The 24,410-nt window shown below is 35.3% G+C and overlaps 2 protein-coding genes across 3 annotated transcripts; both read left to right on the top strand.

Annotated features, from left to right (window-relative positions):
- Window positions 1-2,669: 2,669 nt before the first annotated feature.
- LOC108201754 (peptidyl-prolyl cis-trans isomerase CYP22) lies at window positions 2,670-8,329 on the top strand. Its single transcript, XM_017370042.2, has 7 exons — window positions 2,670-2,961; window positions 3,340-3,363; window positions 4,443-4,530; window positions 5,854-5,946; window positions 6,438-6,470; window positions 7,310-7,366; window positions 7,942-8,329. Exons 1-7 carry the CDS (start codon window positions 2,786-2,788, stop codon window positions 8,050-8,052), a joined length of 582 nt encoding a protein of 193 aa, XP_017225531.1. The 5' UTR covers window positions 2,670-2,785; the 3' UTR covers window positions 8,053-8,329.
- A 5,011-nt stretch (window positions 8,330-13,340) lies between these two features.
- LOC135149116 (uncharacterized) lies at window positions 13,341-23,211 on the top strand. Of its 2 annotated transcripts, XM_064083981.1 has the most exons (8): window positions 13,341-13,583; window positions 13,713-13,915; window positions 13,998-14,445; window positions 15,028-15,387; window positions 15,495-15,673; window positions 15,905-18,850; window positions 19,028-21,617; window positions 22,974-23,211. In XM_064083981.1, exons 1-7 carry the CDS (start codon window positions 13,379-13,381, stop codon window positions 21,608-21,610), a joined length of 6,924 nt encoding a protein of 2,307 aa, XP_063940051.1. In that variant the 5' UTR covers window positions 13,341-13,378; the 3' UTR covers window positions 21,611-21,617; window positions 22,974-23,211. The 2 variants fall into 2 exon arrangements, with proteins under 2 accessions (XP_063940051.1, XP_063940050.1); XM_064083980.1 differs by lacking the exon at window positions 22,974-23,211 and having other exon boundaries at window positions 19,028-21,814.
- Window positions 23,212-24,410: the final 1,199 nt, after the last annotated feature.

Genomic DNA, 24,410 nt, shown 5'->3' on the forward strand with positions numbered 1-24,410 from the left:
CAAATTATTTTAAAAACTAAAAACTAATAGGTGCATCCCCAATTTTACTATACTCATCTCATAGTTGCTGATTGCATGATTTCATATTCTTTTAATTTTTTTTTTTCTAATTTCTGTGGGATATTGTTGACATGGTGGGACTGCTAAAGTGGTTGTTGTCATGTCAACATTTTGCTGAGGCGGCACTAATGTCATGCTGATGTAGCAGTCCGGGTGACCTTTATTGCTGATGTGACAGTTTGTGACCCCCTAATAATGACGTGCGGGTGACGTGACATTTGGGTGAGTTTCATTGCTGATGTGGCATTTGGATAGAAACTGTAAGTTTTGGAAAATTAATGTGTCAACTAGGAGGTGCATATTGTAAATTTAAAAAGTATAAGAAGATCTTTATATAGAATCAAGTTCTATGATGACCACAAATAATTTGGAGCATCGAAGATCAACATCATTATCATTCATTTAGTTTCCATCCAATGATCTTTATTAATATTTTTATTCATACGTACGGTTGTCTTGCTTTTTATGCTATACGTAACACGGATTACCGAAATTTTAGCACTTCTGTTATCTTATATATCATTATTGGTCATGAACCCATTATTAATTTGTTGACAACAGTCATCACAATCATGTTCCTCTTGATTGTTCCGGCAATTTTGTTTATTCCCCCACACAAGCATATAGTTCACAGGCGCAATACTTGGGAGCTATTTGGGAACCAGAAGCAACTCCTGCTTCTGACTTCTATTTTTCTTGACCCGTTTGTGTAAAGAAGTAGATGCAATTTTAAGAAGCTGGGAATGCTAACTTCTCTCTCACAACTTCTGTTTTTTTTCCAAACACTTTATTAACTTATTTACTTCTCACTTCTACTCCACTTCTCTACTTTAATCAAGAAGTCACTTTTTTTAAATTTGACCAAACGGCCCCTTAGATTTATCAAAAACATGCAAGACATAATAACATTTAAATTTAAAACAAATGTGCAGAACAAATTACTCATATTACATTACTAGAAATGCAGGATAAGAACCAAACAAACAAGAACGGGACAAAAACAAACAACCATGTCCACAGTTTTGCAACAATCGAAGCCCTGCTATTCAACAATCTATACTACAAACTACAATGTTCTCTCATCGCTGCTGTTTAGATACTTATCTCTTGCCCTCCTCTAAAAATATGTCGTATTTTAATACGTATAGGATACACGTGTATGTATAAATCAATTTTTAAATTTTTTAAAAATTATATATATTCCTTTAATCAATGCCCATTGATTTCTAGATTATTTTAACGGTAGATGTTGTGCTCTCCAAGAACTCCAAAATTTTGTGGTCTCTATAGAACCCAACTGTTTTATAGTTATAATAATATTTGATATATTAGTGTAATTTATAATATAACATATAATTTAAGAAAACCAGTGATCGAATTTTAAAAATCGAATCGGAGGAGACACCTTGCAGATGATTATTTGACCAAATCGTGTTAGAACCATGACCGAAACACTTCAATTGTTGTTTTGAGAAATCGACCAAAATGGCATAACCATAAAAAACCTTATCACTGAATGAACACTATGAAATTTTTTCCCACGGATCTGTATTACCGAACATGATGGACAACAAAAATCAAACTCTAACAAGGAGAGACTAAACAAAATACAAATAATTTGGAAACTTACTGAAGAAAAATAAAAGATGAATTAGAAATAATAAAAAAATAAAAAGATTGTGGTTTTCCACCGGTGAAAACTGGTAAAAACTCATCTCATAACAGGGACGACTACTTCAAGATAGAGAAAATTTTAGTAAAAAGCACTTTAAATATAACACGATGGATGCTTGTTCACTAGATTACTCACTTAACACTGTTCAGAGAGCTCGTTTGGCTGAGTTTATGACTTATAACTAAACGTGACTTGACTTATGGGATGATGTGACTTAATGTGATAAGATGGGAGTTTAAAATATATGTTTGGATAATTTTGAATTTAAAAAAAAAATCAAATTATTGAGGAAAAGAGTACCTCAAACTAACTTATGACTTTAAGTCCGTTTCTTCTCTTATTTCCGACTTTAAACCGACTTTTGACTTATTACACAAACAAACATTTTTCAATTTAAAGTCGAAAAAGATTTAAAAACCCGGACTTTAAACCAGACAAACAGACTCTAAATAAATCAAGATAAATAAAAAAAATGAGGTTCTCTTTAGTTGTTTTGTAATTATGTAATTTCGGTCAAACAATATATAAAAATGTACTATAATTTAAAAATATATCAGAATTTCAAATATTATATTTTAAATATCGAGGATTTTAAAATTTAGGAAATGCTTTTCAAATTTCAAGAAGTAAAAATTTATCAAGACTCTCCGTGATATTGTTGTTACACAATATAATTATAATTATAGGGTATTATCGAGAGAATTTTAAAATTTAAGAAATGCTCTTTAAATTTCAAGAAGCAAAAGGTTATTAAATTATCATTTGCTGAATGTAAGGCACTTTTTTGCCGGAAAAAAAATGAAAATCTGTTTCATAAATTAAATCAGTTTTTAGCTCAAAATAGAAAAGCAGGTACACCCTTTTGGAAAAGAAAAACTTTTCAATCTTTGCGCGGTAGTCATAAATCCCAGAAACCCCAAATTAATATTAAAAGACCTTGATGCTTCATGTCTTGAGAGTTGAGACTACACTAGGCATAAATCCTAGTAGAAGGCTAGAACCCTCTTCTTTTTTTCTATTAGCTCTGCCTCTCTCTCTCTCTCTCTCTGAATGGCGAATAATAACATAACAGCAGGTGCAGGGGGAGGAGTAGAGTGGCATCAGAGGCCAGCGAACCCTAAAAACCCAATTGTATTCTTCGATATTACCATTGGTTCTATCCCTGCTGGTCGTATTAAGATGGAACTCTTTGCTGACATCGCTCCCAAAACCGCTGAAAACTTCAGGTCTCTCTCTCTCTCTCTCTCTCTCTCTCTCTCTCTCTCTCTCCCTCCCCTCTCTCCCTCTCCCTCCCTCGCTCTCTCTCTCTCTCTCCTCTCTCTCTCTCGCTCCCTCCTTCCCTCCCTCTCTCGTCTCTATTCACTACTTGTACTTGCTTCTTTTGTGTTTCCGATTATATTTTTCTAATTTCTTACCGAATGAATATTAGTATTGTTTCTTAGGGTTTACTACTGATGTTATTATTTGCTCAACATAGATCAAAAGGAGAATATTGATGCTCTTGTTTGTCAATGTTCCTTGGTGCATACCATGATTCTTCACAACTTTCACTTTAGTGTTTGGCATCTGTATTTTGCACTAACTCATTTTTGATTAATTCACAGGCAATTCTGCACTGGCGAGTACAGGTAATCCAACTCTTCATCTGTTAAATTTTAAGATGCCTTTTTTATTTATATATTTAATTTTGCCTATATGATAGTAATTTGTTGTCATATAGTTAGAAAAATTCGTCTCCCTTTCGTAACAAAACCTCAAAATGTAGCAAATTCTATCTCCTGACTATTAAGCCAACTACATCTCACATTCTCTTGACAAAATGTATTAAATTGGAAATAGCCTACTTTTCAAGGTATGACTCATTGCGTACCTTAACATTGTGACTCCCTGCTTTTTGCATCACGTAGTTTTCAAATGCTGTGAGTTACCTTGGACGGGAGATTGTCAAATAGATACAAAATGTTGTGAATTCCTAAGAGACGCACATGTGCCACAGACAGTTTAAAGATCTGTTACTATAATATGATGAGGCAACATTTACAAATTGCAATGTGCAATTTATGATTGTAATATAATATACTCCCTCTGTCTCAATTTACAAGTCCCTTTTGAAAAAATTATTTGTCCAAAAATACTTGTCCCTCACCCTTCTCAAAGTACTGTTTTAAATGGTTTTTTCTTGAAATGCTCTTGAAACACAATTTCTAATATTTGACTAATAGACTTGTACTCACAACACATTTTAATATGGTGCAACTATCAAGGATTGACAAGAAAATTGAATACCCAACTAACATTTTCTTAAGATGCGTAATTTTTTCAAAAGGGTCTTATAAATTGAGACGGAGGGAGTATGTGGTTACTTTCATTTTTTGGTGTATGCCTTAATTTAAGAATCAACCTTTATTTACTGAGTTAGTGGTGTCGGATATATGAATTTGGACATACACAGTGCACAAGTATTAATATATTAATACTTAATTATTTGGCAAGTTCTCAAACATGAAACACATTCCAGAGAGATATACTGGGACAGATCTAGTAAGTATGTATATATATTTTAGTACATACATATCTTTGCACTTTTTGGCATCCTAATGACTTTCTAAATTTAAGGGCTTCTGAAGCTCTTAAAAGATCAAGAGCTATTTAAGTACAATTTTATAATAGGGCGTTTCTTGTTCTTATAATTCGTTTGAACTTGCAGGAAAGCAGGATTACCTGTTGGTTACAAGAATTGCCAGTTTCATAGGGTGATCAAGGAATTTATGATTCAAGCTGGCGACTTTCTTAAGGTCTCTCTCTCTCTCTCTCTCTCTCTCTCTCTCTCTCTCTCATGTATTTACTATTAAGCATTTATATCCCAAATGTTTATGCTAACGAGACAAGAGAGAATGAGCGAATAGCTGAGTTAAGGTACAGAAAGCACAGAACATTAAGCCTACCCGAGCGAAGTCTCCGGAAATCAAGTAACCGGTTGACTCAAAAGCTGTGGATAAGCTGTAATGAACTAATTATAAAGAGGATATAAACAACTTAATTGGGAATTTTTTAATGTGTGGGGCTTAGACAATTATGTTTTTTGCTAATCTATGGTGAGTGTTATTTGCTCAAATAAGATGCAAGTAGCTATGTGATAGGGTATATGCCATGAAATATCCGTGTAAGCTGGTATACTCGTGTGCAGACTCAATTATATTCTTTTATGCATATTTAAAAACAAAACTGTACAAAATTTCATTCCATTTTAATGCTCATTTAATTTCTTCTGGACAGTGTGTCACTTAAAGTCAATAGTTCATGAGCCATTTTATGCTTCATGAGTACATTTCTTACTTCAATTGGTACACAGGAGTTACATAACTCCAATATAACCGGCAAGCTAGAAAGCAGGGATTCTTTACTCACTTGCTGCACTGTGCACCCGATACTTGGGGATTCTTCGGTGCACGGGAAATCTTATGGATTCTTCTCTCACCCATGACCCATAAGTGAGAGAAAATAATTAAGATACTTAAACTTTTAATCGATTAAGTACGTTAAAATGCATTAGTTGTGTTATCAAGTAACCCATATTATTAGCGATAATGAACTTATTAAGTTGTCTATTTAGTATAAATTTAATTAAATCTTAAAAGATATATTACATATATATGTAATATATTAATATATGTTGAATCCCCCCCCCCCCCCCCACCCGAATCCCCATAATTTTAAATTTGTGGAACTTCCGTTTCCCCGCACTACGCACCCCCGCACCCGCTTCCTAGCCGGCAATTATTAGTACAAAGAGAAAAATAGTAATTAGCTGCCAAACTCAAGTCAAATTGTGTTGCAGTTTAAAACTTCATCCTTTCCAACCATTTTATTATATCCAAATTCCTGCTGATATTTGTATACAAGTGTTGTCAAAGCAAGATCAGTCACACTTAAATATAACATATTTAGTTAAAGAAGTTCTAAGTTCATGCTCAGTAATTGTTAAAGCCAATTGAGTAGAACCTTTGTTTGAGCTACTAAAGAACAGCTCATCTGCAGTCTGCACTTGCACCCCTTGCTGTAAGTCTAGCTATGTTTGCAATCTGTTTCTTATTTTGATGATCAATTCTGCACTGCAGGGTGATGGCAGTGGATGTGTATCAATATATGGAAGTAAATTTGATGACGAGAATTTCATTGCCAAGCACACTGGACCTGGTCTGTTGTCAATGGTATCAGCTATCTTTCTGTTAAACATTTGCTATCTATCAGCTATCTCACCTATATGCCATGACTTGTCATAAATTATTTTCTTTTATTCGCATAATGATTTGGAAGTGCCACAAATCATGAAGTCACTTTCCTGTTAAACATCAAGATGACACTAAGTAGGCAAAATATGAAAATCCTTGTTCTCGTGTTAGAGATATGTTTCTAACATTGTACTACATTAACATAAGAAGTCCATAGATAATTGTATGATTGCAGACTGTTCAACAAGCAAGTAGCCTGAGAATTTCTGTCATGTGGTCACTAAGAATATCAGGATAGTGATGGCATTATACTATTGAAAGTTGAAACTCGCTGGTTTATAAGATAATGAATGACTTGTACTTGATTTTAGTAAGTTTCCTTCGATGTCAGCATTGTCTTCAATTATGGACCATGAATTTTGAAACCAATTACTTATAATCACAACTCAGTTTCCTATTCTTTTTTGCAGGCAAATAGTGGACCGAATGCTAATGGTTGTCAGGTATTAAACAGATAAAACACAATGAATATGCTTTAGTGATGCAATTTTGTTTTCTGCTTAGATAGTTTAATTGCAGACCGTGGTCCTGGCATCCTACCATTCTTTGGAGGTTGCCTAAAAGAGAGTTTTTTACTAGAGTGAAGTCCATATTGGACTGTCTATTAGATCGAATAAGTACATTCAGTCTAATACGTCAGAATTGATAAATTCTATGGCTCGAATATTCAGTATTCTCTTATTTTTTGCCTGTGTCTACTACTTAGGCAGAATACCGTCACCCATTTTTACTAAGAAACTGAATCCACAAACGGAAGAAGGGTGGGAAAGTGAGGAAGAAACAAATGTAGAAATAGAAAGAGCTTCCGAAACGAAGGGGGACTAAACAGGAACAAGAGGGATCCACCGAAGAAGATCCTTATCCTTCCTGTTTTTCAGAAGAAAAGGAGTCACTATCAAACCTCTTAATGTTGCGTAAATATCGTGCAGCTAGGGAATGAATCTACTTTTGTCATAATGCTGTGCAACAATGCTATTGAAGGATTAAAATTTATTATAGTATACCTTGTCCTATATAAAAAATTTTCATGAATAATTTTTTTTGACAGCCATCTTCCTAGGACAAGTTTGCAGTTTTGATTGTGTTTTCTATTAGAAACAAGTTAAATGATATACACTGGGGCAGGTTCTGATAAATTGCACCTAAATTTTTTGAGCTGTGTGTTCAGACTGAACACAGAAAGATTATGTTATACTTCTCAATATGATATTTGGCTGGATATCTTTGTTGTGTCTTTTAATATTGTTTACCGTACTAACTGGTTCTTAATTTGTAATTGCAGTTTTTCATCACTTGTGCCAAGTGTGATTGGCTTGACAACAAGCATGTCGTCTTTGGGGTATGTCACTTATCCTCGATTTGGTTTTGCAGTTTATGATTATCTCTACTACACATACTACTATGAGCAAATTTCCTCTAGTACTTGCAACACAGTTTTCATGTAGTTAGTGTGAGCAGGCGACATCTTAATACATTTAAGGGCCTATATATTTTCTGCAACTTCCCTATCATAGAAGGAATAACTAATCCGATATTACAGTATTAAGAAGCTGATATTGAGTCAATTTAAGTTTACAGATATCTAATTGCACAATTGGACTCCGATGTTGAAGGATTATAATGGTTCGATAAGCAAATATCTCCGGTTTCTTTTGTATGTTGTCACTGCCTATGCATTTTTAAAAACCTATGTAGGCATCTAAAAAAAAAGGATATGAATGAACCACAGTCCACGCTATCTAATTTTACTCACGGATATCTAATTTTACTCCAAAAAATATGTTGTGTATATCTTTAGTGTTCCTTCATCAAGTAGGTAGAAGGTAAATGTAGTATCAGATCTTAATTAAATATTAATTGCATATTACTAAACTACATACCTAAGTTGTGTGTGCTGTTCTGATATATATGCAGCGAGTACTAGGAGATGGCTTGCTAGTTGTCAGGAAGATTGAGAATGTTGCTACAGGTCAGCAAAATCGCCCCAAGTTGCCCTGTATCATTGCAGAGTGTGGAGAGATGTAAAGCAAGAGCGGTCATCTCAAAGCCGCTTTTGTATGATGATAATTTATAACATTTAGTTATGTACCTTTATGTGATGTACATTTGTTTTGCTTCAGTTGATATGTTAACCGAGTCAAGAATTTGTGTTTTAACTGCAAGTAGTCTAACTTTTGAGTGTCGGACATGGCATTAACTTGATTAGCCACAAAAATTGGACGAGCAGTTCCTGAACACAGTCTGCATGCTGCATCCTCATTTGCATGTAACATTCCAATTATGAGCTATTTGGTCGAGTGAACTTGCAAATGTGTGTATCATTTCAAATGTTGTCCATCTTTTGCAGTAAAGTATGTTCTGATTTTAATCATAGGAAATTTATAGTCACGAACAAATTTCTCCGGGTGCGAGTATTCTCCAGCATTTGGTTTCTCATGCATTGCTTATTTGCTTCATAATTGCGGACGCCAATTTGATTGTTTAAAGCAGTTTACGTATAATCTTCTTTATGTTTTCTTAACTATTACTCCCTCTGTCCTAGTCAATTGTATACGTTTCTTTTTCACTACTCGACACGCATATTAAGGCTCTTATATAACATAGTTTTACAACTTATTTTTAGAATTTTCCTTTTTTGTATAAAAATATAAATGTTATATTTTTATACAAAACAAGAAAATTTTAAAAATAAGTTGTGGAATTACGTTTTATTAAAGCATTAAAATCCGTGCCGCGCCTCCGTCCCCCGATGTATACTATTGACTGGGACGGAGGGAGTATCACTCAGATAACAAACACCAGGAAGGACATGGTTGTACATTTCGTAACTGAGAATCGAGTGTCCCCACCTTCAAAAGGTCGGTGTCAACAAGAAAAACGAAAACCTAGAAAGAGTCACACTCATAATAACGTGATTTTGATACTATGTATTTATGAACTGTATAGAAGTTATATAATTGGAGAATTAGAGTTATTCTACCTTTTCCGTTGCTTACTTGTTCCATGTTTACCAAGTTGAATAAACAAATAAAGTTATGCATGTTCTTTTCTTCTTTTTTTTTTGAGAGCAAAGTTATGCATGTTCTTCTTTTACTATTTCTGATCTTGTATTAAAATTTAAGTTTTAAAACTGAATTCAAATTAAAAATCTTCACAAAAATGAGATTTGTGGATATGCTTTTCTCAGTTCAATATGTTCGAACAATTAAAATAAATGAGTAATAAAGAAGAAGATATGTGATAAATAACAATTTTGCACAATTATTGATGCTGATATGTACTTATACTGTTAGTTTATTGATTTTGATAATTCTAGAACTATTTACAAAAACTTGTTATAATAATCAAAAATATAAGTCAACAATTAAAATAAATGAATAATGAAGAAGAAGATATGTGATAAATAATTATTTTGCACAATTATTGATGCAGATATGTACCTATACGAAAGTTTATTGATTTTGATAATTCTAGAAATATTTACAAAAACTTGTTATAATAATCGAAAATATAAGTCATTGAGAACAAGTCTAGAGTCCTGCCCCTAAAATACAATGAACAGAATTAGAGGCCAACCAACAAAAGTATTGTTTGTGGAGAAGTTCTGACCCTCTATCTCCAGAACAAGCCAGCTGATCATATCAAAAAATAATTTTCAATTAGATTAATTAAAAAATTAAATACCCACAAAAATCATCCGTTAAATAAAATTTGATGATTTGATCAAGCTTTTGGCAGCCCCTTTTAGTAGCTTAGCCGCCGTCAAAGTCAAGTACAATGAAATAATCTTACCGGCGAGATGTACAAGTAATAATTCATGAGGTAATGCAATTTAAAAATGACATGTTCATGGTGTAAAGACCAACTAAACGCGGATTTGGAATATTTCCAGAATATCATGACGCATGATTAAATAATAATAACTAGAATTTAACAGGTAAATAAACTATAGTTCTCATATTTATATTAATCCTTTTATAGGCATATAATAAATATAGGTCAATTATATGAATTCTCCGATTTAATTTCATTGAGTTTCTTGGAACAAAGACCGATGCTTTATCACTGTCTCATTTCTTTTTCCTGTTAGAATACGATTAAGGCATTTCCGAGACCGAAATATTTTTAACTTAAATCTTAGAAGAATTTCAAATTAGGGCATCGATATGATTATGCGTTTGTTCAATTTCGATTATATCTGTAGATGCCGTATGACTTTTCATTATTGAATTATTTTCCTTTTTCAAAAAAGGAAGAATTTCAAATTCAAAATATGTATAAAATGAATTATATATTATCTAAAGCTATAATCAATCCCAATAAATTAGTCATATTTGTTGGAAAGTTACACATAATATATTATTATGAAAAGTAATAAATTATATAGATAGAATCTGAAATAACAATAGATTATTATTCTGAAAGTATACCGGCGATTGTAATCAATTTTATTAGTATTATAAGTTTTAAATTTTACGCAAATTAAGAAATATAAATTAAAATAATTCATTTAGGCAAATGAATGAGGAGTATAAATAAGATAAGTATCATATTTTATTTGAAATAATATATTTAATCGAAAATCATAGATTATTTATAAGTATCACATAAGCATATCATAACCGTATAATATTATATTATAATTAATATATTTTGTAGGGGCTTGTTTCACCATAGTTCTAGAACAAAATTATATAATATAGTTCATCGTTTAGTATATAAATGTATCGAGTTATGGGTCCATCTAGTTATTATAAATCCCAGAGAAGTAAGCCAAATGTCAAATATATTTAAACTGTATTATTCAATTTGCAGTGCATATTTAATCTCACATATCTCCAATAGAATAATAATAACTTTCTCTCGTAATCTCATATATTCATGTACAACATAAGAGAAATTTGGGAATGTTTTTTTTAACTAAAACCTGCTTCGTTTAGTTTAATTAAAATATTAAAAATTATGTAAAATAATTTACTCATGTGAAATATTCGGTTCGATAAAATTTTAGCATGATTAAATTTATATAACTTTATTATAAGTAAAATAACGTACTCATGTGATATATTTTGTTGAAAATAATATCTTAGCGAACGCGATATATAATATTCCCTATATTTATCAGAATATTCCAAACCGAAAAGTTCTTATTTAAAAGTGAGTTAACATATCCAGAATAAAAAAATATAGCTAATATGTTAAAAAAATCAAACTCCAACCATACTCATAATTATAATCAAGTAGTATTCATATATTTGTGAAGCTCATCAAAGCCATAAGAAATCTGTAGGTTACATCATCTATTATTATTATAATGATATATTCTATTTATAATAATATAAATTATTAACAATGTACTATTTTTAAATTATAACCGATAAAAATAACATAGGTTAAACTTATATGTCAAATTTCTCCCACAATCATAATCAATAGCATTAGAACACATCATCTTTGCAAGTTTACATTATTTCAACCAAATATTCTAATCAATACAATAGTCCATCACTTTTCTATGAATATTCTAGATGTAATTTACTTATATATTATCTTACTCTCAAACTTCCAAATGATCTAAGAAAGAAATTAGCAATACATGGTGATTAAAGATCTAAGACCTCAATTACATATACATATTATGGATGAGTAAAATATAATGATTAAAATGGGTTAATTGGAGCCTGCAAAATTTGTCGAGTTGAGGAATATTGTTATGTACGAGAGCAACAGCCGGAGTAGAAGAAACAAAGGATACTTAAACGGCCGAAGTATATACTAGAGTATATCTTTGACCTTTTTGTCCTCAATCAACTTATCACTGCCCCACATGCATATTTTACGAGGACTCTGCATTAGTGCTGTAATCCAATCTGGGCAGCTCGCGAGCTCGCCCGACTCGAACTCGTTTTGATGAGCTCGGCTCGACTCGTTTAGTTAAACGAGCTCGAGTCCGGGCAGAGGTTTTGGCTCGTTTCGTTAAACGAGCTGGCTCGGCTCGTGAAAATTAACGAGTCGGATTCGGGTAGCGTTTTAGGCTCGATTTAGTGTTAAATTAAACGAGCCGGCTCGCCCGACTCGTTAAACTCGGCTCGTTTAGCTAAACGAGCCAGCTCGACTCGACTCGTGAAAATAAACGAGTCGAGCTCGGGGAAAAATTTAGGCTCGTTTTCTTAAACGAGCCAGCTCGGCTCGACTAAATAAAACTCGGCTCGAATTATGCCCGGCTCGAAACTCCGCTAGCCCAGACCGAATAACAGCCCTACTCTCCATGTTTCCTCCTCTGTGCCTCTGCTTGTCTATAAATACCATCTGCCAACACATACGTGTTGTACATAATACATGCATGCTTCCATCTGTCAAAGTGCATGCCTAGACAGCTGTCCATCTCGACCACAATTCCTGCCGTAGCTGCTTGTTCAAAATTCCAGGTCTATCTCGTTATTTACACTACACGCTATTCAATAAACTAAGTCTTTGCTGCTACTGATCTTGTGAAGAAGAAGATCATAGTAGTTTGAAGCTGCTCATGCGAATTAGTTAAGGTATGTTCATCCTGCTGCTCTAAACATATCATGCACATATATATATATTGGTCAGTCTTGTGGCTTGTCTTATTTTTCAGAAATAAGTCAGCTTATTCATCAATTATCAGTTACAATTTACAAATATATGAATACTTGCTAATTGCATGTTGAGGTAACTCATATAAAAACTATGTTTATAGCTCCATGGTGTCACTATATTCTCTTTATCCCATACGTTACTTTTTGACACGTATTTTGAATCTCTTGTAAAGTATAGTCTCATAATATATTTTTTAAGTTTTTCCCTCCCGAATAAAAGTTTGCCGTTTAAACTTTTATTCAACACAAAAAAATTAAAAAAACGTTATGGAACTATATTTATAGGAGACTCAAATTACGTCCAAACATTTAACATAAACAAGACGGAGGTAGTACTAATTTGGTCAGAGGCCTAAATTCCGGACACCCCACTAGTACCACGCCAGATTGTGGATTATTTTTGTTGCACTTGATTAATTTGTAGCACTTGGACTTATTTTGTTTCAAGTAGTCTTGCTTTATATAGCATAGCTTTATGAAGAAATAGAAGTTTAGTGAAGGATGATAAAAATTGAAAAGCTACTGTGTTTAGGTAAACATATATATTAACTGTATGATTACATTGTTTTAGCAGGCAACTATGATCCATTCTAAAATCTGGTATTGAGGAGCTTGTCATATATTATATTGATAGAGAAATAAATAAAATAAAATTAATGTGTACTTTTAACATGAACTTTCTTGATCAACAGAGATACTACAAATAAAAAGAACAAAAATTGATCACAATGAGGGGGGAAATGTCAGTAGAAGATGAGTTTTCCAAGATGCATCCTTGCTATGATCCCATTCGTACGAGGATCGCGATTGTGGGAGCAGGTCCCAGTGGTTTATCTGCTGCCTATGCACTCTCTAAGCTTGGTTACTCAGATATTACTGTGCTGGAGAAACATCACTCTGTCGGAGGCATGTGTGAATCAGTTGAACTTGAAGGTAATAATATCCCTCGTTGAACCAACTAGCATGTTCCAGGGATGTGTGTACGTCAGAATGTCGCATTTTAGTATTTTGTACATGATATGTGAAGGTAAGATTGAAAAAATGTAATTCTGTTCTGCTCAGGAAGAATCTATGATTTGGGAGGTCAAGTTCTTGCGGAAAATAGTGCTCCTACTATATTTCACTTGGCCAAAGAGATTGGGGCTAAAACTGAAAAACTAGACAAACATAAATTTGCAACTATTGACAGCTCTTCCGGAGAGTATAATGACTCGAAAGTGGTAGATGATTATGTTTCTGTGATCTCGCTCACCTTAAAGATTCAGGTCAGTTTCTTTTCAGGCACCAGCTTTTAATTTTCTAAATGCTCAAGTAGTTTTACTTGAACTGGCTTATTTGATACTACAGGATCAGGTAAAAGATTCGGATAAAATTGGGGTCCATGCTGTTAGCGAAATTGCTTCAGATTCAGCTCCTCGTTTCTTAGAGACTCATGGGTTCAAAGCGATACCAAAATCAGTGGCATATGGATATACTGCATCTGGATATGGATATGTACAAGATATGCCATATGCTTATGTTCATGAATTCACAAGGACTTCCATGGCTGGAAAAATTCGTCGATTTGAAGGAGGCTACACAAGTGTTTGGAGGAGATTAAGTGAATCATTACCTATAAATGTCCGATGTGATACTGAAGTATTAGAAGTCAAACGTGATTCAGGTAGCGTTGCTGTCAGTGTAAGGGGTAACACAGGGGAGGAAGAAGTATTGGAATTTGATAAAATCATTATTTCTGGTAGCTTTCCTTTCAGAAGCGCGAAAACATACAGGGCATCTTCATCTATTACTACAGGTATGTTACACCTTTTAAACGTGTAACGTATGCTTACTGTTTCAAAGCGACTAAAAGAAGTAATAAGATGAAGAGAACAGCTATAGAAATTTAGGTGTCACCCATACAGACTTGCCCCCACCGACCTTCATAATATATGCATATATTTCCTACACCTTTAATAGAAAATTTGGGTTTGACCCCATGATTGTGGAGCTGGACCTTCTCAGTGAAGGCACAAGTTCGAATCCAATTTGTGGCAACAAAGTTGTTTTGTCGACAGAACTTTTTTTTGCCCCCGCTAGGCTAAAAACCTAGCTCCGTCCCTCAGTATAACCAGCGTTAGGTTCTTCTTTCTAGCAATTTTACGCATGATTTATTTATTTTGAAAAGCAAACAGGTTTTTTAACAAGACCTACCCCTGCTTAGGCACACATGGATGATGTCTCCAGTAAACTTGAACCCGCAGCCCCCTACTGCAGGGAGGGTGATATTGCAGGAGCATTTACCTTTTAGTTGATTAAATTGTAATATACAGGATAATATTTAGCAATATTTAAAAGAGACCTAACTTTGGTATTCTGACTACTATTATCTGTGCAGAAAATGGAAAGGAGGTCATGGTTATGAGTGAGCTTGAGAGGGAATTGTTCGGAAAAGTATATATAATTGATTACTACACAACTGCCTTGAAGATAAAGGGGTTTGAGCACATTCCAATGGGCTTTTATTACTTTGCGGAGTTCATGGATGATCCCACATCAATTGGAAATCCTGTTGCAATGCAGAAATTTTATGCAGACACAGACATATTCTTGTTCTGGTCATATGGAAACTCAACAAATATTAAGGGGGAAGAAATAATAGAATTTGCAAGAAATGCAGTAGCACGTATGGGAGGTGAAGTTGTAAAGACTATTTTGCAACGTCGATTCAGATATTTTCCTCATATTAAATCTCAAGGTATTCTCAAATTCAAAGCTGTTTTAACTTTTAAGCCGCAACATATGAACATGAATATACATATTTATTTTGAAGATGAACTCACATATATATATTTTGGACTGCAGATATGAAGGATGGGTTTTACAACAGAATGGAATCAGAATTGCAAGGTCAGCTTAATACTTACTATGTGGGGGGACTCATGGCATTTGAGCTGACAGAAAGGAATTCAACTTATGCAATGGCTCTCGTCCGCAAGCACTTTGCAAATAACAACCTTCAGCCAAAATTTCCATATGTGAAGGTAGAACCATAGAATTGCTTCTTTACCTAGTTAATGTTTATATGTCTGAATCTTTGTAGCTGAAGCAGCTGTACAGCCTGTACTTGTATAATTGTATAACACACAAAAAAGGATAAAGAATGATATAGAATTTTTGAAGATGACATTTCATCAGTGTTTAATGCGGTAGTAACATCGTGGGATTTGACAATTTAGTTGAGAAACATTGCTAACACACAATATATTTTGCAGAGGCTATTCACATTGCAATCACATAGACGGTCAGGCATCACTAAGAAATTAGATGAATCCCCTGGTTTGGAGTTTCCAGACCTTTTCTCCCTTGATGATTTTCTGCGTCATTGGGGTACTCATAGTGTCACCGGGAACAAGATCCTTTACAACTGGATCAATGAAAAGGGAGAAATAACATCTAAAAGGACTTACAGAGAACTTCATGAAAATGCTTATATTATTGCTCATAAGCTCTTGACAAGCCATAAACCAGCCATCAAACCTGGAGACAGAGTTCTTTTGGTCTACATGCCTGGCCTGGAGTTCATTGATGCCTTCTTTGGTTGCCTAAGAGCTAGAGTAATACCAGTTCCAGTTATTCCTCCAGACCCATCTCAGAAAGCCGGACAAACTCTTCTCCATATTCAGAACATTGCAAACAAATGCAATGCAGTGGCAATTCTATCAACCAAGCGCTACCACATATCCGTTAGAGCATTTGCTGCAAAGAACATTATTTTTTTGGCAGGGAAAAGTAAATCCTCCCCTCAATGGCCTGACTTGCCATGGTTGCATACTGACTCATTCATAAATAAAAGTAATGATGGAACATACTTCCAAGCCATGGCTCAAGTATCCAAACCGCTGCCAGAGGATTTATGCTTTCTCCAGTTCACATCAGGTTCAACTGGTGATGCTAAAGGAGTTATGATCACACACGGTGGGCTCATCCATAATGTGAAATTAATGCGTAAGAAATACAAGAGCACATCAAAGACAGTCCTGGTAAGCTGGCTGCCCCAGTACCATGATATGGGATTGATTGGAGGGCTTTTCACAAGTCTAGTAAGTGGTGGATCTGCAATCTTATTTTCTCCGGTAACATTCATCAAAAATCCACTTTTGTGGCTACAAACAATGAGCAAATATCAGGCCACACACAGTGCTGGCCCAAACTTCGCTTTTGAGCTAATTATAAGAAGATTGGACCACAAAAGTAAGAAGGAACAGAATAAGGAACTGAATTTGGACCTCTCCTCAATGGTGTTTTTGATGGTTGCTGCAGAACCCGTGAGACAGGGCACTATAAAAAGATTTATTGAGTTAACTCAGCCTTTTGGGCTCTCCCAAGAAGTGATTGCTCCTGGTTATGGCCTTGCGGAGAATTGTGTGTATGTGAGTAGTGCTTTTGGCGAGAAAAATTCTATTATGGTGGATTGGCAAGGAAGGGTTTGCTGTGGGTATGTTGATCCAAATGATCCTGATGTTGAATTTAGAATCGTTGATCCAGAGACAGGGAAGGAGCACGAAGAATCTGAAAAAGAAGGAGAGATCTGGATTAGTAGTCCAAGTGCCGGGATTGGATATTGGGGAATGGAAGATTTGAGTCAGAAAACATTCAGAAACAAGCTAAAAGGCCAGACAGGAAAAGTATATACTCGAACTGGAGACTTGGGTAGAATTATTAGGGGGAAGTTATTTATCACAGGGAGGATTAAAGATCTTATCATTGTTGCTGGAAGAAATATATATTCATCAGATATTGAGAAAACAGTTGAGGCCTCATCTGAAGTTTTGCGCCCAGGCTGCTGTGCAGTGATTGGAGTTCCTGAGGAGATCTTGTTGTCAAAACAAATCCATGTTCCTGGAATATCTGATCAAGTTGGATTGGTTGTGATTGCTGAGGTCAGAGATGATAGACCTTTTACTGAAAATGTTATCGAACATATTCAGAATCGTGTTGCAGAGGAACATGGCATTACTATTGCTAAAGTTGTGCTCATAAAATCAAGAAGTATTGCTAAGACAACATCAGGAAAAATCAAGAGATTCCAGTGTCTCAAACAGTTCACTGATGGCACCTTGAACACAATCCAACAGCCACGGGTTGAGGAAAAGAGAAAATCAACAAACGTTGCTATCATGAAGAACTGTCTTTCTGAAAGTAAATATATTCAAAAGAAAGACATTATTGATTTCTTACGGGGGCTGTTATCTGAACAGACAGGGATTCCTACAGCGAACATTACTATCACAGAGAGCCTCATGTCCTATGGAGTAGATTCTATTGGCGTGGTTCGAGCAGCCCAGAAGCTCTCCACTTATCTTGGGCAACCAGTAGGGGCAATTGACATATTCACAGCAACCTGCATTGAAGATTTGGCAGATTTTGCTGAAGGCCTTTTGCAGAAATCTCGACCGCAATCTATTACGGATCCATCTCCCATGCATCAAGTCAAGACTCCTTCTGTCAAGCAAGAGAAAGTCCTTTCATCTCATAAGTTGGCTATTTGGTTCTACCAGGTTCTCGCTCTCATCTACATCTCCTTCTTACTGATCATTCCTTCATATTTTTCTGTATCGGCCTTTACAACACTAGTCTCTGGAAGTTACTCTCCGGGAGGATCATCCTGGGTGGGTTACCTGGTCTCCTTAATTTGTGCACCTCTGGTTTGGTTACTTTGCATTTTCTCCACATGCATCAGTATATCATTCTTTGGGAATTCCTTTCTACAACCAAACTATGCACTAAGCCCTGAAATATCCATCTGGTCGGTCGATTTTATAAAATGGTGGGCACTGTGCAAGGTCCAACAAGCTGCATCAAATGTTTTTGCAGTACACCTTAGAGGAACAATTTTTGCTAAGTATTGGTTCCAGATGCTTGGAGCTAAGATTGGTTCATCTGTCTTGATCGATACTGTCGACATAACAGACCCTTACCTGGTTTCGATAGGAGATGAAGCTGTAATTGCAGAAGGAGCATTAATTCAGGGCCATGAAGTGAGAAATGGTATCTTAAGACTAAATCCTATCAGGATTGGCTGTAAATCTTCTGTCGGCCCTTTTGCTGTAATTCAGAAAGGCAGCATTGTGGGAGATGGAGCTACTGTAGCAGCTTTGCAAGCTTGTGAAGGAGGCAAGAGTATTAACAAAACTTTCATGGCTGACATAAGTAAAAAGGTTGGTGATTCTAATTTTTTGAAGTCATTTCTTTCAAATATCCTCGTTTATAATTTTAGGAAAATATTGTTATGGAACCAAAACTTAGGAAGAGTTACTTTAATTTACTCACTAACTCTTAAAAAGTTACTTCAAAGTAAAAAGAAAGAATTTCAATCTTATTTAATATGTTCACAGGAAAAGGTGGCACAGGTTATCACAGGCTTCAAAGGCAACTCTACTTCCCATTTTACTGGCATTTACATGGTGGGATTTCTCAGCAGTCTATCAGCAGCTATTACTTACGTAGTTTACATATGGCTATCCCATAAGACTCCATCATTGCAGCATTTTGGATTCTTATGCTTATGCGGCACATTTCACTGGCTCCCGTTCACCATAATTGCATATGCTACTATGCTTGAGAATGTTCCTTCAAGTCCATTCAGCTTTGCACTTCTAGTCTCCATTGGTCACTTGGCTCATGGTGTTATTCTTTGCTTTCTCACTTCTATTTGTGTTCATCTTCTTTCAAGAACAAAGATGAAGAAAAACCAGCATTTTGTAACTTGGCTTCAGCATAGGATCACTGTCTCCTGCCATCTGAGATTTGCTAAGTTTCTTTCTGGAACAGAAGCTTTCAGCATTTATTTCCGTCTTATGGGGGCAAAAATAGGGCAGCATTGCTCCATTAGAGCCGTCAATCCAATCTCAGATCCGAAGTTGGTGTCAATTGGTGATGGTGTCCATTTAGGTGACTTTTGTCGAATTGTCCCAGGTTTTTATAACTCCACAGGTTTTGTTCATGGAAAGGTACAGGTACAAGAGAACTCAGTTGTCGGCAGTCAGGGTCTCATACTGCCAGGTTCCAACCTTCAGAAGGATGTGTTTCTGGGTGCACTTTCGGTTGCTCCAGTAAATTCAGTTCTGCAACAGGGTGGAGTTTTTGTGGGATCTCAAACTCCTGTGATGGTTAGGAACTCGATGCTTTTATTAGATGATCGGATTGAGGAAATGGATAGACAATATAAGAAGGTACTTGGAAATCTTGCAGCAAATTTGGCTGCCACAACCCTTAAAGTGAATGCTAGATATTTCCATCGTATTGGTGCTGGCGGAAAGGGAACTTTAAAGCTCTATGCTGACATACCAGGATTCCCAACACATAAGGTATTCTATCCAGGAAAGAGTTACCCAATTACTCTCCGACACAGCAATTGCTTAAGTTCTGATGATGATGCCAGACTTGATCCGCGAGGTGCTGCACTAAGGATCCTTTCAGATGAGAGAAATTCAACTCCAGTGCTTGATCTGACATTGAAGACAGGCAAGGCATTTCATGCGCGTTCTATAGGAGACTTTGCAACATGGTTAGTTTGTGGAGCTGCAGCACGCGAAGAGCATGTGAAACATGTTCCACATATCCGGGAAGCTATGTGGGACTCCCTCCGACAAGCAAACTCATATACTGAGCTGCATTACTATTCAAATATAACCAGGATATTCAGATTTGAGGATGGACAGGAAATGTATGCGAAGTTCAAATTGAGGCCATTTGACAAGAAGTTCGACGAGGATTCAGGAAAAGTAGAACCAAGAGGTTTACTTCCTCCGGAAACCGGAGCAATTCCAAGGGATGAAAATGACAAACGGCCCTTATTGTTCCTCGAAAGAGATTTTCAACATCGTGTCAACTCGCCTGACCGTGTCAAGTACATTCTTCAACTGCAAATGCGGGCTGTTCCAGAGGATGAAATCACACGTGAGACAGCACTTGATTGCACTAAGCCCTGGGACGATGATGAATTTCCTTATATAGAGATTGGAGAGATAGTTATTGATCAAGTTCTGACAAAAGAAGAATCAGAAGCCCTCGAATTTAATCCATTCCTCAGATGTCATGAAATAGATGTGATTCGAGCCAAGTCATGCTCCCAAAGCGCGTCAATGGATCATGGGCGCTCAATTGTTTATTCCATTTGCCAGCATTTGAGGAATAAAAAACCGCTTCCTGAATCTTGGAAAATGTTCCTGGATCAGTCTGATGTAAAGCTCGACCTGTCCGGGTGTCCAATGGCAGGAGCACTGGAGAAAAACAAAGTCAAAAGAGTGACTCTCGCGAGACCATGGCATCAGAATTTGTGGATGATGACTGGACAACCAATTCTACAGATCGTCGTGCCTTACTTCCTCATGGCTTTAGTTATGTTTGAGCCTTTAAACGCGGTACTTTCCAGAAAAGAAAGCATGAATATCATTCCAGTATACTGGTTAATATCGATGTTATGGATTTCTACAGGCCTTGTTGCTGGATTAGTATGCGCATTGGCCAAATGGGTTTTAGTTGGAAAGAAAAGAGACGGTGAAATTGTGATGATATGGAGCATAGGGGTGTTTATGGACACGACATGGCAGGCGATAAGAACACTGGTAGATGATTACTTTATGCAGATGGTAGGAGGTTCAGTTTTATACAACATCTGGATGGTACTTATGGGTTCACAGATCGACTGGGACGATGGTGTTTATGTGGACAGCTGTGGAGCTACGTTGAACCCCGAGATGGTGGAGATCAAGAGGAATGGTAGTGTGGAGAGAGGAGCTCTGCTATTTGGACACATATATGAAGGTGAACAAGGCAAGGTCAAGTATGGAAAGATTTGTGTCAAAGAAGGCGGGTTTGTAGGGAGCAGAGCTGTTGCAATGCCAGGAGTGACTGTGGAGAATGAGGCTTGTCTTGCTGCTCTTTCGCTTGCCATGAAAGGAGAGAACATCAAGTAAAACTCATGTAATGTGTTCTAATATTCACCTCCATCACATAGCAATAAAATAGTTTGATATTTTCATGTAGTATTTTATATTTATCCGTTATCATCATGTTAATAATATGAAAGGGCCTTGCATAATAACACAGAATCCAGAACTAATATGAGTCGAGTACAGTGTCCTCGTAAATTTTATGTAAAGCAGTTGTTTCAAGATGAATTCTAGATGCCTTCAGGTTGTATTAAGAGAAGTATTCTATTCTCTGTATTTAAGAAGTATAACAAATGTTGTTCTGGTAACCTAAATGCCTAGGAAACAAGTCAAATGACTAAAATCCTTCAGAGTAAAATCTGTTTAAGAGACTGTTTAACAAAACTATATTGCAGATATGAAATTTCTGGTATAAGCAACCACGACTTCAAAAGGTTTCTAATATAAGATTTCTGGTCAAAAGAAAGTTAAGATTATGATCTGTTTGCGAACTTGAAGACGGTTCCTAACTATATGTAGGAAAAGTATGAAGTCACATGGACTCAGTAGAAAAATCAGGGTGAGACATGAAGCATTTGCAGAGTTATCTGAGGAATCGGAATCCTGTTTAGATGGTAATATATGCAGAGTTGGTATGAAGAACATGAACAATGATGAGTAGTTTGTTTGTGCCACAAGACTCTTGCTGAATACTAATTTTTTTTCACAAGCAGTAATGTGTGTAGTGTGGTAATCATACACAGGAACATAACCTTACGGAATCTTTATAATTATTGCTTTAATAAATTATATTATTTAGTAAATCTAGTTTGTAAAAAACTAAAATAATAAATATAGCTACGAAATCTTGTTTTTGATATGTTTAAAGATGGTTGAAAAAAGGTACACCAGATGTAATGTAGGTTGTGCTGGTATGAGGTTTGAATAGCAAAATGAGCACCAATATTACACTCACTGTGGGAATGTAAAAAACCTTAACTAGGTAGATGATCATATTAGTCACTGAGCATAGTTGAATAATTAAGTTGGTGTTTAGTGTTTTAATTATCTCTGTTTTGATGTTCTAAGTTCTTTTTGAAACATTGAGTTTTGCTTAATGATAAAGTTACAACTAAAATAGAGTACTTACCTGTATATCTGGTTAATAAATTTGTTCTTTCCATTGTTCAAATTCCAGACACACATGTATTATTTTGTTAATTAATCATGATTTTTAAACTATGATGTTCTGTTTTCTAAATTCTAATCACGTTTGATTGGAATCTTGCTGCATGATTTTTTAATAAACAATCTTTGCTATTGAAATCATTTTGCCTATATGTCTGTACATCGGTTTCAAGGTTGAATACGTTTTTTTTTAATTTCTAACTCTGGTTGTATATGTCAGTGATAGTGTTTGGTAATTGCTAATGAAGAGCCTATCAGTTCATCTTATTGAGGGGAAAGTAAACACTGGTTTGTTATCAGAGGAGGCTGAAACACCTGATTTAGTTGCTTCATAATCTGTTCCCAGGTTTTCCTATATGTTCAACGACAAAACTTTAATCTCAGCTGTAACTTTACGCCTGGTATTGCGATTTTAATGTTATCAAGAACAATTGTTTCCCCTGAGCATAGTTACCTGGGAGCCTTTTAATCGTGGACAAACTAGATGGTACGAAATTTGCACTTAAATTATCTTGCATTCTACTCGTTCCTATATAATTCACCCTCCGTGTCAAAATAATAAAACTCCGTGCATATTTGTGTTTTAAGTCGAATAGGGCCAATTTTGATTAAATTTAAAGATAGACTCAATTTGTATTAATTATGTTCAGCTTTCTTCGAAAGGTGTATTACGGGACACCCAGGTCGGACTAACCGAGTGTCTTTCTTCAAATCATCGCACTGTCTATTCAACTCGAGTGAATGTCCGGGAGCTGGTGAGTTTTGAAGCCGTGACCCTTAGGATCAAGGTAAGGCCTTGTTTCCACTTGGACAGCTCTTACACTGAATGTTCAGTTTTCTAATTATGTTCGATTGGACTCCTGCTGCATAATTTTTTTAAAACAAACTTTGCTATTGAATTCATTTTGCCTATATGTCTGTGTATCGAGTTCAAAGTTGTATACATTCAAAGCAGTTGTTACCAGTTTCACTTGACGATTACATCTTTTTTGTATTTGCTTTGTTTGCTTCTCTGCAAGTTGTTTTTTCAATTCACAGGCCTACAGAACTCCATCTCCAATTCATAATGTTTCATCTTGTCAAACAGTGTTTTATTAACTTTGTTTCAAATTTTTGTCATTTAAAAAGAATTTGTTTCAAATAAATACATATCGGTATGACATATAGGAATTTCAACTTTGTATCACTTAAGTTTATAATATTTCAGAGGTTAAACTATGCATTGTTCAATGCAAGCAAAATAAAGTTTCGATTACTGTTTAGAGGTTTAAACCAAAAAATTTTCTTTGATTCGGACCTTTGTCCTCAATATGAAGATTATTTGATTTTAATTTGTTATCTATATCACTGAGACATGACACCCTGTATTTTAATTTCAGGTTGCCGAGAAAAAAGTTGCATTCTTATTTTAATTTCAGGTTGCCAAGAAGAAGGTTTTTTCTTAGTAGACATTAACTAATAACTTTATTATCTAAATATCCTCGGTTATCTTGCATGTCCGATAATTAGATATGATAAGTTCTCTTGAATGAAAGTAACTACTCAGTTTAACTCGCTGAATCTGCTCGTTGAGAGTTATTCTAATTTTCAAAAAAAAAAAAAAAAAAAACTCCTACTCCAGATATGCCCAACACGGAACATATAACCTGAAAAGGTT

This window comes from Daucus carota, chromosome 9 (genome assembly GCF_001625215.2).
Source record: "Daucus carota subsp. sativus chromosome 9, DH1 v3.0, whole genome shotgun sequence".
In the NCBI taxonomy this organism is placed as follows: domain Eukaryota; kingdom Viridiplantae; phylum Streptophyta; class Magnoliopsida; order Apiales; family Apiaceae; genus Daucus; species Daucus carota.